The following is a 17,082-nucleotide window of genomic DNA, read 5'->3' as shown; positions in this document are numbered from 1 at the left end:
AAAAATGACAGATTTAGAATCATAATGTCCCTGTTTCCTTGCTGCTTTCATTATAGTTGGAAAGATTAATTGTACTCGTTCACTCATTCATATACACCACAAAATACTTACTGGGTACTGATTACATACCTGTGCTGTGATAGGCCCTGAAGACACATTTAAATAATGAATTTACAGTAAAATTAATCACTTGGAAACTTTTCCTTTATTTACATTTTTATATTTATAGTTATATATCTAGTGAGGGGCTAGAGATGTGAATTAAATGCTATGGCAGACATCTGTATAGGGTGAACGTTGAGGATATGGAGAAGACCCTAGTTGAGCCTCGTGATGCAGCAGGAGAGAAGTCAGGAAATAAAATCTGGAGCTGAGTCCTGAAGGATGAGTGGGAGATACCCAAGCAACCAAGGACTGGAGCTCAAGGTGTGGTAGAGAGAGCTTTTATAAAGGTGTGCTTTATGTGTGACAGGGCTCTTCAAAAGCATCTCAAGAAAGTGAATGGGGTATATTATAGAATATGACAGGAAGCACGGAGAGCAGAGTGAAGATTAAGTAAGGCTTCATAATGGAAAGCCATATATACAGAGCCTAATGGGGAGTCTGAACTTAAAACTGAAGGTGAGGTGGGGCCTTTGACCAGCTTTAAGCAGGGAAGCAAGGGACAAATTGTGTTTAGGACAATCAATCTGGTACTAGTGTGGAGGATAGAAGGAAAGCATACAAGACGGGAATAAAGAATACCAGCTAATAGTTTTTCAGAATCGTCTATGTGATACAGAGAAAATAAATTAAAATAATCACAATAGTACTGAAATCAGTGAATGTATTATACAGATGATATAGACAAATGACTATAAAAACATCGAAGCTGGAAATGATGGGTAACAAAGAGGCAGGTGTCTAGACCTCATGTTTCTGGATTGGGCAACTAGGCATGTAATGCACAGATAAATAATATAGAAGCATTATAAGATTATGGGAAATGGCATGCTGGGTCAAGTTATAATTGTTCATCCCCCTGAGTGGTCATCTCCAACAGTGAACAGTAGTTTCCCTCTACAATTGGAAGGATAGATAGAGATATGCTGGGTAAAAGCACTGGAAGTCCAGAGTCCTGAGTATGGCAAGGTCCAGTTTTGTAGCAAAATAGTGATGTAAAAATAGAGCCCAGAGATCAAGATCACACAGATGGGAAATGATATAATCAACATTTGAATGGGGGTCTCTCTGACTCAGAAAGCTGAGTTAAGTTTCATTTCTATGATTTTTTGGAAGTGTAAGTTTTCTGATTTAATTTTATTTCTCTAAAAAGATAATAATTTTTGTCTTGTTTTTCTACATGCTCATAAAACAGCTATAGAAAAAATAAAGTTGCATATCTGATTCTGAGCAGGGCCAGAAAAACTCTGTTCTTACTTTAGGTGTCTTAGAGTTTTTGTATCTTTTCTATAATATCAGTCATTCTGAAACATTTCCCAGTTTCATTTATCTTTTCATTATTTCAACTGCAGATTATCCTGTTCAACGTGTATATTATAAGACTGACAGTGCTGATTTTGCTTTTTACCTCAATCTCATTTTAAGATATTTCTGACCAAGTAATAAATTACTCACATCAAAAGACATTTTACAAATTTCTTTTAAAAAGTAAATAATTTATTTATTATTCCTGTAACAGACATTAAATTGACAGTAGATTTTCACTTTGGAATAAGAGGATATTTATAAATTCCATTCATTACTTTATTCAGCAAATATTTACTGAACACCATTCATTGTGTGAGATATCACAGGTATAATGGAAGCAAAATTAGATAAGGACATTTCTTCAATGTATCTTTCAGTACCATGAAGAAAAGGGACATCACAAACCAAATAAATATAAATTATAACTGCAATTGGTCTACAAAAGGAAGTTCTCTAGTATTTTAAGAGAATATATCACAGGGGACTGGACTCCCTTCCATTCTTGAACTGCCACAATCTAATCTTAACACAGTAGCTAGAGTTATTCCTTTCAATCTGAAATCAAATCATATCACGTCTTCACTCAGTGACTCTCTAATTTCACTCAGAATAAAAGCAAAACCTTTATCATGGCCCTGGAGCTGCTTCAGAATCTTGTAGTCCCCTCTCCCCAACATTATCTTGACCCCTGAACTCCCTCTTGCATTCACTTCACTGGCCACCTCGCTGACATCCTTGGCACTTTCCTATCTCAGGGCATTTTTATATAGGTTAGAATATTCCCATCCAGACATTTAAGTGAGTCTGTCTTCTTGAAGTCTTTGTTCCATCGATAATTTCTGAATGAAGTTATTGTAAACTGTACCTCCTGGCATATCCCACCCTTACCTTGCTTATTTCCCTCTATAGACTTACTGTATTACACAGTTCACATATTATAAGCAAAATATATTTATTGTCTTTTTACTGCTAGCATATCATCCAGAAGGGCACTGCTTTATCTCTAGTGTCTAGTATGTTTGGCACATAGTAGGTGTTCAACAAATATTTGTGGAATGAATAAATGAATGACTTCTCTAAGGAAGTGATGATTGAATTGAGGTATCACAGTGAAGAAGTTAACAGCCCAGCATTTTAAAGGGCTTAGTCAGAACTAAAAATAATAAAAATTGTGTAAAAGATCATAATTTACTATATCTGAAGTTAGTAACATAAAAATGTTCATGAAATATAATTTATTCTCTTCCTCTGGTGTTAGAAAAAAAATCAAGCATAAGATAAGCGATGCTATGGATGATTTCCAAGCAATCTTACTTTGTTGTCTTCTGCCCTCTACCCTGCTACTCCAAAATCTTAATAAGGCTTTAGAAATCTTTTTGCTTATCTGCTAGTTGCATAATACATTTCCTTGTCTTCTGCTCAGAAAAAAAAAAAAAAAGACAGAAGGGAGCTCTTTCCAGGTAAGAAAGCACCGATGCAAATTGAACAATTATCAAGTGATATTACATGAACTATGCTTCAATAAAAATATCAAATTGACGGGACTAATTTCATTACCAACTGCTATATGGTTAACTAATTTTGACATGAAAGAGTTTTAATTTGTATTTAATTGATTTAATGCTGAATCAGATAACCCAAAGTCTCACAGCCAAATTCCTGTAACGTGCATAGTCCAGTCTTGTCACGCATCATAAATACCAGGGTAAGGAAAGGATGTGAGTGGACGTGCATGCACATACACACACACACATGCATACACGCGTGCACACACAGAGTCAAGCTCCATAAGCAGTTAGAAAATGGCCTACCTAATGCCACTCTTGCAGCTGATGCATCATAATTAATCCAGAAGGAGACCCAGGAGAGGATAGTGATCAGGATGGAAGGCATGTATGTTTGCAGAATAAAGTAACCAATGTTTCTCTTAAGCTTAAAGCTGAGGGACAACCTGGGATAGGAACCTAGAAAGGCAATTTTAGAACATCATCATTATCAATCAGTATTTATAGGATACTTTCCTTTTAAGGCCAGCAAGTAGTTTGTGTATCTTTCTTAAATTCAATTTTAGCTCCTGGTGAAGGGCACTTTCTCCTGCAAAAGTAGTCTGAGAACACCGGGCTTTTAATTAGCAAGAGTCACTCAGAGTTGAGTACACTCATACTCCTGAGTAGTTAAAAGAACTCCAGTTCTTCCTTGCTCAGCCTCAGGCACTCGATCAAAGATACTCATTCTCTACAACTATGAAGACAAGATAGTTTGGTACAGCCCCTTTGTTCCCCCTCAGCTGTTTCTCAACAAGACTATCCTGTAAGATTTTTGTTTGTTTGTTTTAGTTTTTGTATATAACAATAAGGCTGCACAGTCTGATCATATTTTAGAAATCTCTTCACAAGCCCTAGAATTTATTGTAAATCTGGGATCAATGGCAAGGCTTCAGGTACACAGCAACTCCCTAATGTTCTGTGAAGGTTTTCACATGTATGGATCACATTTTTTCCTGATTCCATTGAATCCATCAAAGTTCTAAGGGGATTTCTGACTCACTGAACGATGGAGAATCACTGGTTTCAAAGATATTTGTGGGAGACAAAACTAAAGGATCAGATTCCTGTAGCTAGGTCCTTTGATTTGATGATCTGGGGAATTACTCTTTAAACAAGATATGTAACCAAACATAGTCTTAGAACATGAAAAATCACATTGATAAATAGTGTGTTTTGGGGGTGATATTCTTACTAATATTGAAAGAAAGCCTGTCTAGCCATCTTGGGCTCTAGTAAGTATCATAATATTGAAATAAGAATATTTTAAGTATGAACTCATATCTATAGTCTCAGGGATTCAGAAGACCTCAAATTTAGGAAAAGTTTCTGTTGTTTGTTTTTTAAAGCTAGAGGCTTCGTATTCTTACAAAATCATACAACTCTTACTTGAAGTAGTTTGCAGGGAAAGAAGTGCCTAAGTCCTTAGCAGAAGGGCAATTAAAAATGTATAGTTACAGTACTAGCTATTTCTGTGCCTGGGGAATTCATTCCAATAAGAAAAACATAAAAAGAAATATTCCTGTGGGTTTATTGTTTGTTTTTTCCCTTAATGAGTATGTAGCAAAGTATTACTTTCCTGAGCTTTTTTGTTAAAATTTTGTGCTGATGAAACCAAATTTGACAACCTAAAACCTCAATGCTAGAAGAGTAACAATGGAGAAAGCATCAGGATAATCTCAACATCTGGAAGGGCTTTTAGCTCCAAAACAGGAGGTAAGGAAATTAAGAAATTAAGAAATTCTTAATCTTTGAGGAAAATGTGGAATTCTCCTACTGAATTGGCTCTCCCCAGTATTTTTCAAAGGATTATGAGGAGTTCTGTAGATGCATAAAGTTGGGGAAACAACTCTGACCCAGGTCTTCATTTCTCTTTCTGCATTCTATCTCTAACCATTAGTCCATTCTTGGTAGATGGGAGGCATAGAAGAACCCTCTCGGCTTTGTTGCGGGTCCCTCTGGGGAAATAACTGCATGGGTCCCAAATGAGCAATGAGCTTGATGGGGTTCTGAAGGTTTTCAGCAGATCTAAATCTTCTACTCATCATCCTTCCCTGGGACCCAGTCGTGACATCAATGGACCCTTTTGCAAAATATGTGGAAGCCCCTTTTCCCTTAACCCTCTTCCCTGATACAAACCTGTGGAAAAAACAACCTTCTTGGTGATAAGTTTGTAATCCACGATAGAGAACTGTGGAAGTTCAATCTTTGTCACTCCTGTTACTGCGTTATCATCCCCACGCCAGTAAAACTCAATGTCATCAGTGGTATATCCATCTGTAAAAGGAAACACACACACATACACACATATATACAGATACACAAAACAAGCAAAACAAAACAGGAAAAAATACTTGTTTAAAAGATGAACTATGTTAATGATAACAGCCACAGCTAAAGGCTACTCTGTGTAAAGGTATCCCGCTAAGCACCTGAAATATATCACCACATTTAGTTTTCCCAACAGTCTCATGAGGGGAGTATAATTAGGCCCACAGGAGGCTGCAAAGGTTTAGTGAAATCAACAGCTTGCAAGTAGGAAGTAGTATATAGTTCCAACTTGCACCTTGGTTCATCTGATTATGAATCTCATTTTCTCAAACATTATCACATTATTACATGACCCTGGATGGTACTCGAAGTGAAGACAAAAGCAGAGGAAAATGTCATTTAAGTTATCAGTGCAGTACTGAATGCTATCAAACCCCCCCATATAAAATTTTTGAATTACAATATATTTGGTTTCAAGTCAGAAGAGTAGTGATTATGAAGAAGTGAGTCATCATTTTTTTTAATATTATAGACATGATGTCCAAATTTGATTTTGCAGCAGATCTAAATTCCAAAATATATTCTCCCAAATAACTGCAATGACTAAGCACATATTAGATTATAAACAGAACAATACAGGGAAGCATGCAATGAAATCCAGTAAACATTAATATTTATAAATGGTACACCCGCCCCCAAAATCCCCCTTGCAAAGCATAAATTATATTTGTATATCATATTTATCCCTTCAAAGAACTTTTGCATCCAGAGAGTTGAATTTTTACAAGTCTAGGAGGTAGGCAGGACAGATATCGCTCCCCAATTTAAAGCAAAACAAACAAACAAACAAATAAGACTGCGTAAGTTCTTTGCCTTTTGACGTGTGACAAGTTAGTGTAATACAGGACTAGAATATCAATCCTTTCACTCTTAACTCTTATAATTTTCATTAAATCACATTTCTTCCAAAGAGAGCAAGTCAAATCTCAAAAAAAGTGGAAATGGATTATTTTTCAAAAAATTACAGTGCTCTTGATTTGAGAATCTACATCAACCATAGCACAGCTAGACATTGTCTTAACTTTTCTAGAAATCTGCACTCCTTTTTACTCATAAGAGCAACCATCTTTATCTGATGCAGAAATACAGATTTTTAGAAGAGTTATTGAACTTCTGGTTCCAAAACTATAGGCTTTAATGATTTTTTAAAAGGCTTGTTTACTTGCAAACATCATAAATTATAATCAAGATTGTGAAAATTTAATAGATTATACACCACCACAATTTTTATTAGCATGATCTCATTTGGAGCCTTTGTTTTATTAGAGAATGTCTTTCTTCATATGAAACTTTGATTTAAAAGAAAATTATTCATAATTTTAAAGGGAAGTCCAGGCATAAAGTGAATGGCACAGTAAACAGATTCTTCTCATTCTCCATTAATCTACCCCATTAATATTCTCTCTCTAATCCTAAGAACTAAGGTATCTGTCCAAAAGGATAACTGCTGTTTTCTGTGATTGCAACTGTCTTAACATGGCTATGGGAATCTTCACCATCCAGGACTTCATCTCAAATATAATCCCATATCTCATTGTTTTTTTGCACACATTTCTCAGTTATGAAATTGTTTAGTCAATGACAATCCCACCTTTGATAAAACAGCTTAAAATAATAAAAGAAGGGCAATTTGCTCTTAGAATCAAGCTAGCTAGTTAGAAATGCATTGTAAAATTGGATTTATGGTGTATAAACATGAAAGAAAGTATTTATGAAACAAGAAGTCCATAGTTTTCTAGGGGAAAAAAGTGTTGAATGCTGCCATCTTCAAAAGAGAATGAGAGTAAGTCAACTCTAACATTTCCAATAGAGAACTAAGTCTAAATTAGTGAAGAATGTGTTTCTGGTCCTGCAGCTTCCTTACCTCAGTTTTTACCTTACTTGTCCATTGCTACAAACCTTATCACAGAAGCTCTCTATAGGCAGAGGCATGGGAATATATAGCATTTCAATACAGCTGTGTAGGAGATGCCTAATAATTGTTTAATAGGTAAAAATATTATTATTGATTATAGACTTTTGTCAAAATGGCAGCTATTTGAAACAGTGCTTTCTAGGTAATACTTGGTAGAGGAGAGGCATTTGGGATATATTGTTGAATTAACACAATAATTATTTAATACATGTGTGGATTTGGGTGATGGTTGCTTATCCAGATGCTTGGCATTGTGGAGGTATTCATCATGTTTATATTTCTGTCTCTTGCTCCTAATACAGTACCTGGCACATAGTTGTATTAAATAAACATCTTCTGAGTGAATTAAAAAAAAGTCACCCAATGATAACATAGCCCTTAAGAAAAATCCAAAAATTCTTTATTATGTATTTATCTTTATGTAATAGTTCAGCAAGTTGCTTAACCTCTCTCTGTCCTCCATTTTTTAAATCCGTAAATTGTAACAACAAGAACAACAACAATAAAAGCTACTTCAGAGTTGTTTTGCAGGAAAAATGAGTTGTTACTTACAAAATGCTTAGAAAAGTACCTGGTAGATAATGCTCAAAAAGGTTAGCTAATATGTTCTTTTCAAATAAGAATTGTTTAAAATGAATTAAAAACTCATATTTAGTTGCATGTCACTTTGCTTCTATTCCATGAACACATGAATGTATTTACACAATGAGAACCTTTGGTGTTCAATGACACAAACCCTCCAAGGTATTTGGAAGTTGGAGGTGAAACATTTGAAATTTATTTTGATGTCTAAGATTTTGGAATCTGACATAATGGAGCAGCACATTGTAATACTTCTTGGTTACTGCTGATCTTAAAAATCCCAATCTTCTTGATTTCGTTTTGGGTTAACCAAGTGTAGAATGTTGCCAATGGAAAGCAAATGTATGCTCTTGCTTCACTGATTTTTGAAGATGAAAGACCAACAATCCATGACAGTGCCAGGGTGGTCAAGTTCACAAGCCAGCTCAATATACTGTGTAGGATAAACTGAAAGCAGACCTAGTTTTTCTTCTTCTTCCTCCTCCTCCTCCCCTTTTTCTCCCCCTCCTCTTCCTCCTCCTCCTCTTCTTCTTCATCTTCTTGGAAGAAATATTTAACAGTCTCTCAAAGTGATTAAAAAATAAAACATATGCAAATATATATGACCTGAATTGTTTTACAGTTTTCATAACACTGATGAGTAAAAAATAATTAGATATCTTTGAAAAGATATCAGAAGGAGGAGATGCACTGAAGCTTCTCATTAACGTCTTGCAAATTAAATTCATCTTTGATATTTTATTCATGGGATTCCAGAAACTGAGTCATTATATTGTATTGTTATCATTAAAAACATAAGCCACATAAATTCAGATGGCCTATGAATAAGCCAAAATATAAATTCACTGGAATTTACCTGAAGGATTTAAAACTGTATAAAATGTTAAAGTTTTTGATCAGGATGAATAAATATGTAAACTTAAAATCTTATATAAGATAAGAATGATAGATATGCTTTCTTTTAAATATTGATGAAAATATGTACTATATGAGATCTAAGAAGCAAAAATGCCATTTTAAAAACATTCACATAATAACTGAACATGTTCTTAACAATTGTGACATTTTCTTATTACATAACATGGCATTTTAAAAAGTTATTTTTCACTCTTTAGTGTCAGTCTACTTGTCTATTTTGTTATCTACTAAGTAAATATTTCATTTTAGAAGGATTTTACTGTGTAGGGGATATGAACCTATACCAAGATATTAAACAGTGGGGGCTGGTGAGAACATTTAGAAGAAATTAATTATCAATGCCATCATTCTTTTTTCCTAATGAGAAATTAATGTGACTTACTGTTCTCTTCTTATTTAATTAAACTTTGTTCCCCAATTGGACTGTTAAACATTCTAGGGTAATTATCTATTTTCTGTCTTTCATTGTAGCCAAATAGCAATAGTAACATTGTAGTTGCTTTATAGATTTTATTTATTTACTTGAGAGAGAGAAAGTGCGAGGAAGGGTGTGAACACGCACCCATGCACGGGGTGGGGGTGGGGAGGGGCACAGGGAGGGGCAAAGGGAGAGGGAATCTCAAGGAGCCATGGCTCTGAGCACAGAGTGGGAGGTGAGTCTAGATTTTAGGACCCTGAGATCATGACTCTGAGATCATGACCTGAGCCAAAATCAAGAGTAGGAGGCTTCACCAACTGAGCCTCCCAGGCACCCCTGTAGTGGCTTTAAACTGTTAATTCTCAATCATCATAACCAATTGGTGATGTTTGAGAATTAGGGGCTAGTATTATTGGGACAATCCACTCTAGTCATGGATGGTTTTGATTTTTTTTTAAATTTAATTTATTTATTTGACAGAGACACAGCGAGAGAGGGAACACAAGCAGGGGGAGTGGGAGAGGGAAAAGCAGGCTTCCCGTGGAGCAGGGAGCCCGATGAGGGGCTCCATCCCAGGACCCTGGGATCATGACCTGAGCCGAAGGCAGACGCTTAATGACTGAGCCACCCACATGCCCCGGATGGTTTTGATTTTTTAAGAACTATCTTATTTCAAATTTTCTGCCCTTTTATGTATCTATCACAGCACTTAAAAAAAAAAAGATTTTATTCATCCATTTGAGATAGAGAGAGAGTGAGAGCAAGAGAAAGAGAGAGAGCACATGGGTGGGGGGGTGGCAGAGGGAGAGGGAGAAGCAGGCTTCCTGCTGAGCAGGGAGCTTGATGCACGGCTCCATCCCAGGACCCCAGGATCATGACCTGAGCCAAAGGCAGACACTCAACTGACTGAGCCACCCAGGCACCCCACTATCGTAGCACTTTAAAAGCTTTTTTGAATTGAACACCTCATTGTAAAAATTTTAGCATGTCACTCTCCTATTAGTATTTAAAATTTTATGTGGTTACTGTTATCAGTATATAAGTAACTATAATTAAAACTTAATTTACATTCAGGGGAACACTAATCCTGTGATGTGCTTCATGCCAAAGGGCTCTACCGTAAAGGTATTTAGGAGTACCTGCATATTTTGGGCAGCCTCTTGAAATCACAAACATTTAGCGCAGTACAGTTTAGGATATCCCTCAATAAAGAATTTGCTTAATATTACTTACCCCTGGCATTTCCCACACCTATTTGACCAGACACATTGTTTTTTCAGGATATAAAAAATAGTCACACAGTGTAATGATTTCATAAAATGCTGGAGCTATTCACACAATTTAGGGTGCTTTATTACATTCCCCCCAAAACCAGGTAAGTACTTGAGAAGGCACATAGTCCCTTGGAACCATATCTTGCTCTTTAGTGGATTAAAAAATTTTTTTTTCCCTCCAAAAGTCTCCAGAAGAGAGGAAAAACATTTGCAATAACAACAGAGATCAAATTGCCTTTAAAGGCAGACAAATATTTCAGGGAAGTAGCACGACCAAATGTGCAACAAGAAAGCAAGCTTTTGTCTCATTGACTAACTCAGTGACCACAATTAGAAGTCCATCAGTCCACAGTCAGAAGGGACGCCCCTCCATACAGAGTCCTGTATGTTGTGCAAAGGTGCAAGATTGAATACCGTCAATACCAATTAGTTATGGGGATTTTTCAAAAGAGAGAGAAACTCACTTGTCAGCTACGACTCTTTAAATTCAGCAAAGAAAGTGTTCCAAAGACACTCTGAGTGATTGCTCTGACTCCTTACTTGCATCTTAGTCTTTACTCTCCTCTTTAGGTGGACTGCTAGACACAAATGTTCTGCTATCAAATCATTTCTCAGCCTTAAAGCTCAAAATAATTGGCCTAGGGTAGGTCAGACTTGATTACCAAGTGGCATGGCCTGGCATTCAACCCCTACATCAAAGATAACCTATTTTTTATGTTATTAGCATTTTCAAATTCAAATCTTTTGTAAAAGGATATGAAATTGATAATAATCAAGTAAAATGTCAGATTTTGTGCTCTAAAGATAATTTCTCTTTTTGGATTTCTTTGGAAAACTCAATATTTATTGTCTTTGTATGGAAGCAGAGTGCTCTGGTGGCTGTTCCTATAAGCTTGACTCCACGATGTGTTTCTTAAGCTTCCTTATATTTGTAGAGCTTAAGCAATTACACTGATGCTCCAGGTAAGAGAAATCATTATAATAAATAATAATGATGATAATTATAATAATAAAAATAGCCACAACAACAATAGCAACTGACATTTCAGAGCCCTTACGTGACAGGCACTGCTTTAAACTCCCTATATGGTTCTGTCTAGAACCATATAAACAAATTGGGTTATGGTTACCAGGATTCTTCCCCTCTACTCAACCCTGTTTCTTCGATATGCATGAGCCCTAAGTCCTAAAGTAACAAAGAAGAGGCAAAGCCCTATTGGCTAAAAGGACAGGGCAGTACTTCTCAAATATAACATGCACAGAAATGATCTGGAAATCTTATTAAAATGCAATACAAATGTAGTAATCCGAAGGGGCACCTGCACTCCAATGTTTAGAGCAGCAACGTCCACAATAGCCAAACTATGGAAAGAGCCAAAATGTCCATTGACAGATGAATGGATAAAGAAGATGTGGTGTGTGTGTGTGTATGTGTATATAATAAATTCCATAATAATGGAATATTATGCAGCCATAAAAAATGAAATCTTGCCATTTGCAACAATGTGGATGGAACTAGGGAGTATTATGCTGATATGTGGAATTTGAGAAACAAGGCAGAGGATTGTAGGGGAAGGGAGGGAAAAATGAAACAAGACAAAACCAGAGAGGGAGGCAAACCATAAGAGACTCTTAATCTCAGGAAACAAACTGAGGGTTGCTGGAGAGGTGGGGGGTGGGAGGGATGGGGTGGCTGGGTGATAGTCATTGGGGGAGGGTATGTGCTATGGTGAGCGCTGTGAATTGTGTAAGACTGATGAATCACAGACCTGTACCCCTGAAACAAATAATACCTTATATGTTAATAAAAAAAAAAACAAACCTTGGAGAAAACAGAAAAAAAAAATGCAAAGCAAACTAGGATTAAGTGGGTGGAGCCTGGGATTCTCTAGTTCTAATAAACTTCCAGGCGAGGCAGATGGTGTTTACCACATGGACTCACCTCCACAGGGCAAGTGATGAGGAGAATGCTGCAGAGTGGATGGCATTTACCTTGCCATGGGAGTCAGGCAAGGGATGTCCGCCATCTAGCCTGACCAAGAGATGAACAATGTTTCTCCTGAACCAAGGTTTTATAAGCTCCAAGATTAAAATATTTTCTCCCAGCTCTGTCTTTCTTGTAAGAGACGAGAGGAGATGTTTCTGATGCTGTCTCTCTCTAGCAGTCTGGTTCTCTTCAATAATCTATGGCCTACAATCACCAATAGCATAGAACAGAGAGATGGAGCCAGGTCTGAACGGTTTCTGCACATCTGATTCACATCAGTTTTATCTGAACATTTGGGATGAAGGATAGTCCACTCTGGCATCAGATCTCTGCATCTTTTGTTTATATTCTTCAATAGACTAGTCAGCAGCCTTCAGGCCCCCCTCTTCTAGTCTGTACTACACATGCTGCTCTTACAGTTCATTCACAAACAGGTTGATGTGACATTTCTATGCCTTAAAAGTCACATAACAAAATGGAAAACAAAATTGTGGAAAAATTTCTTTATGGCCTTCTCAATAGGTCCAGATTTAAAAGCAAATTCTTCACTCAGGCATTCAACACTCTATCACGGGGCTTCTATCTACCTCACAGCCTCATCTATTACACTTCTTCTTCTTCCAAAGCTCCCATCTTCCACCCATACTCTTTGGTAGTCCTTTGGGCTCCAGGCCGTGGTCCAAGAGATTTCAGCTAACTGGAACATTTTCCCCACTCATATCGAATTTCTGTACAATTTCAGGGCCCATCTCAACCTCCACCTCTCCCAAGATCCTTCTGTCTTTTCTTCCTCATGTTTTCACAACACTCTGCTTGAATTTCTACTCATTTAGTTGTCACAGCCAGTTTTGCAGCAGAAGGTTTGTGGATGTATTGGTCTCAGCCACTAGACTACCCTGGAGGGTGAAGAACCAAGTCTGATAATTCTCTGTGGCTGGTGTCCTCTTTTTTTTTTTTTTTTTTTTTTTAAAGATTTATTTATTTGAGAGAGCGAGAATGAGAGAATGAGAGAGAGAGAGTACATGAGAGGGGGGAGGGTTAGAGGGAGAAGCAGGCTCCTCGCCAAGCAGGGACCCCGATGCGGGACTCGATCCAGGGACTCCAGGATCATGACCTGAGCCGAAGGCAGTCGCTCAACCAACTGAGCCACCCAGGCGCCCCTGGTGTCTTCTTAATAAAGGTCTTAACTAAGGAAGGCACTCACACAAGATTGCTGCACTGAACCTCAGGCTGTGGTTCACCAGATCCCACTCCTGAGAGAGACTGGAGTGATGAGCAGATGCTACTTGCTGAATTGCAAGGTGGTTGGATTGCAAACCTGGGCATCATTAGTGACTTGGGATGTGGAATTCCCAAGCACCAGCTTTAGAGTCACCGAAAGAAAGGCACTGCTGTTGGTACCAGTCCATAAGAGGCAGCTGCTAAGTTGGAACAAAGGCCGTCGTGTCAAAAGAAACTTCCTGGTGTTGCTGACTTTCAATATACATTACCATTCTTAGGTGAACAACAGTTTCTTGGAGTGGCCATGGGCCCCTGGTAATGACTTTCTCTGGGCTGATAGATTCTGAAAACCAAACTGCAACAATAGCCTCCAGGGGCAGCCAATACCTACAGCACAAATGGAATAGTGCTCCCTGGTGACAAGGGGATTTAGTCCCATGGAAGAGTTTGTTAGCTCAAGAGCGATAATGGAAGATATTTAAATTAACAAGGCCAACTGAATGGCCTAGGAGATATGCACAGCTGTGTAATAAAATGCTATCAAGTGTTACACCAACCCATCTGCTTTCTCATAAGGGGTGACAGAGAAAGTGAAGGCCTAGCTTGCTGATGTTGAAAATGGTCTGAGCCTCTCTGTCTTAACCCATTCTCTCACACACCTTCACTGTGACAGGCCTCTGCTGGGGACTCACACGTTGAAGGATATCAGACAGGATGTTCTTGCAGAGGAATTTTTAGTCTGAATGACTGGCTGGTCTGTGAAACAGACTGTTAACATGTGTCTTGACTAATAAGAAAAAAATTTCATACTGCTTTTATTTTTTTTTAAGATTTTATTTATTTGTTTGAGAGAGAGCAAGAGAGAGCACTAGGCGGAGTAGGGGTTGGGGAGCTGGAGAGAGAGAAGCAAGCTCCCCGCTGAGCAGCTGAGCAGGGAGCCCAATGAGGCAGGGCTCCATAGATCATGACCTGAGATGAAGGCAGAGCCTTAACTGACTGAGCCACCCAGGTGCCCCTTCATACTGCTTTTAAACTCCAGATGTGAGCCGCCTTCTTCTGTGCTTGCATAATATCCTGTAGTAGCACTAAATAAATTTAATTTAAATTATCTGGTAAGGAATCCATACACTATACTCAATGATGAGTTCTCATTTAAACAGTGAGCATACATTTTTCAAATTGGTATCCATGACTTGGAGTGGAAAGGTGGTAAATACCAGATTATTAGTACATTTGCCAAGACGGACTGGAATTGTGTTTGGTGACAGGCGTATACGAACAGCAGGAATGAGGCTTGGGGGCCCATGTTAAATATGGCATTGCTATTTTGTTTGGGGGAGTCAGAAAGAATTCAGTGAGGTGATTGGATGCAAGGGAGTTCGAAAGGCGCTACTAGCTAACCTTTTAAAATCATTTCCTGTGTGATGCCCATGTGCTTCCCAAGCATGATCTCCTTTAATCCTTTTGATGCAAAAACTGTTATCCCCAGTTTACAGATGAAGGAACTACAATTTAAAGAGGTTAAGTGACTTGCTCAAATGTCAGAAATGGGAATTGAACTAAATCCCTTTCAACACCAGGGTCCAGTTCCTCAGTAACTCTATTTACTACCTCACACTGCTATTCAAAGCCCTGTTTTCAAATTATTCTGTAATATCACCAAAATATGTCTGTAATCATCCCTCTCACTGTATCAATGCCTTTTTGCAGTGTGACTCTGCAGCTCCTCCCAAAAAGAGGTAGTGTATTTCCCTACACCCTGAATCTGAGTTGCCCTTGACCCTTGTTTTAATCAAAGAAGTAACACTGAGCCAGTTCTAAGCTGGGGCTAGTGAAGGTTTGGCAGCTCCCTCTCCTTCTCTTTTGGAATCCTGCTGCCACTCTGTGATAGGCCTTGCATAGCCTGGGGAGAAGGAGGGACACGTGGCCACTCACCCCATCACAGTTGTCAGCCAGCTCCAAGCCTGTCTACTTGAGAACCACACATGCATGTGTGAGCCTGGCTCAGAGCCTCCCAGCTCACTTGTAGCTTCCTAAGCAATAATAAATAGTTTCTGTTTGAATCCACTAGTTTTGGGGGAAGATTGTAAATTAGTAAAAGCTAATAGAGGACACTAGGTTCTGTAGAAACAAAAACATTTTTCTTCATAGAATGGTATATACACCTTCCATTTCCAGGGTAAAATTCACACTTGCAGCTGGGCATTGCTTCAGAGAATCTCCAACTGGATTTATAAATACTATGGGCTCAGCCATATGGCGTAACCCAAATCAGAAGAGCTACCTAGGTTCCTATCCCAGTGCTGCTACATACAGGCTGTAGAATTTTGGGCAAATCATAGAACTCAGTTTCTATGCCTAAATAATAAAGTTGTTCTAAATAACAATCCTCAAATTTTTGGTCTTAGAACCCCTTTATATTCAAAAAATTATTGAGAACTCCCAAAAACTTTTGTTTATGTGGATTATACCTACTGATACATACTATGTTAGAAATTAAAACAGATATTTAAAAGTATTTATTCATTAATTCATTTAAAATAATAATAATGGTCTTATTTACATGTTAATATAAATGAGATTTTTATAAGTAGTAGCTATATTTTACAAAACACACAAAAAGACTGGCATTGTTTTGTATTTTTGTAAATTTCTTTAATGGCTGGCTTAACAAAAGGCAGCTGGATTCTCATATTTGCTTCTGCATTCAGTGGTTGTGATAATTTGTTTCATGGAACCTTTGGAAAACATGACTGTACATTTTGAAATAATGAAAGTGAAAAAAGCTAATAAAGGCATAGAATTATTATGAAGGAAGCTTTAACCTTGAGGACACTCTGAAAGGATCTCAGCAACCCCTCAGTGGCCTTGTGGATCACACTTTGAGTCACTATTTTAGAGGATCTCTAATCTGAAATTTGGTTAAATTTAAGGAAAACTCCAAATAATTCATTTTAATTTAAATTATTAAGGACTACCAAAAACAAGTAATTTTGTTTCCTTTATAGTAGAACTATAAATAAGGGACCTTGAAAAATCATTTTTATTCCTTAGACTAAGTGTGTGTGTATGTATGAAATTCTTTTTTTTTTTAAGATTTTATTTATTTATTTCTCAGAGAGAGAGAGAATGAGAGCATGAGCAGAAGGAGGGGCCGAGAGAGAGGGAAAAGCAGGCTCCCTGCTGAACAAGCAGCCTGATGCGGGACTCGATCCCAGGACCCTGGGATCATGACCTGAGCCGAAGGCAGACACTTAACCAACTGAGCCACCCAGGCGACCCTGAAATTCTTGAAATTAAATGTAAATCATTTGGTTCTTCAGTGCAGTGAAATACTTGTGTATTTTTTTTAAAAAGGAAGTTAATGCCTTTGTATACAATTGAAGCTATTGTCCATTCCTATCAGACTATCGGTCTGGTGG

General features: G+C 37.7%; 1 protein-coding gene across 3 annotated transcripts in view; it reads right to left on the bottom strand.

Moving 5' to 3' along the window:
- The window catches only part of GABRB2 (gamma-aminobutyric acid type A receptor subunit beta2), a 249,929-nt gene that overhangs the window by 41,493 nt on the left and 191,354 nt on the right, over positions 1–17,082 (bottom strand). For 2 of the 3 annotated variants that reach the window (XM_064596592.1, XM_045901810.2), the window contains exons 7-8: positions 5,154–5,291; positions 3,282–3,434 (exon numbers count right to left, since the gene is read on the bottom strand). In XM_064596592.1, coding sequence (XP_064452662.1) covers positions 3,282–3,434; positions 5,154–5,291 — 291 coding nt within the window. The remainder of the gene's footprint in view (positions 1–3,281; positions 3,435–5,153; positions 5,292–17,082) is intronic. The other variant, XM_064596593.1, reaches the window with a different exon arrangement.

The sequence above is a fragment of the Mirounga angustirostris genome, unplaced genomic scaffold (assembly GCF_029215605.1).
Source record: "Mirounga angustirostris isolate CCGP_5_RB_7025 unplaced genomic scaffold, mMirAng1.0.hap1 SCAF_7, whole genome shotgun sequence".
NCBI classification, from domain to species: Eukaryota; Metazoa; Chordata; class Mammalia; order Carnivora; family Phocidae; genus Mirounga; species Mirounga angustirostris.
The sequence above is the reverse complement of the archived record's forward strand: the minus strand, read 5'-3'. Positions and strand labels throughout refer to the sequence as shown.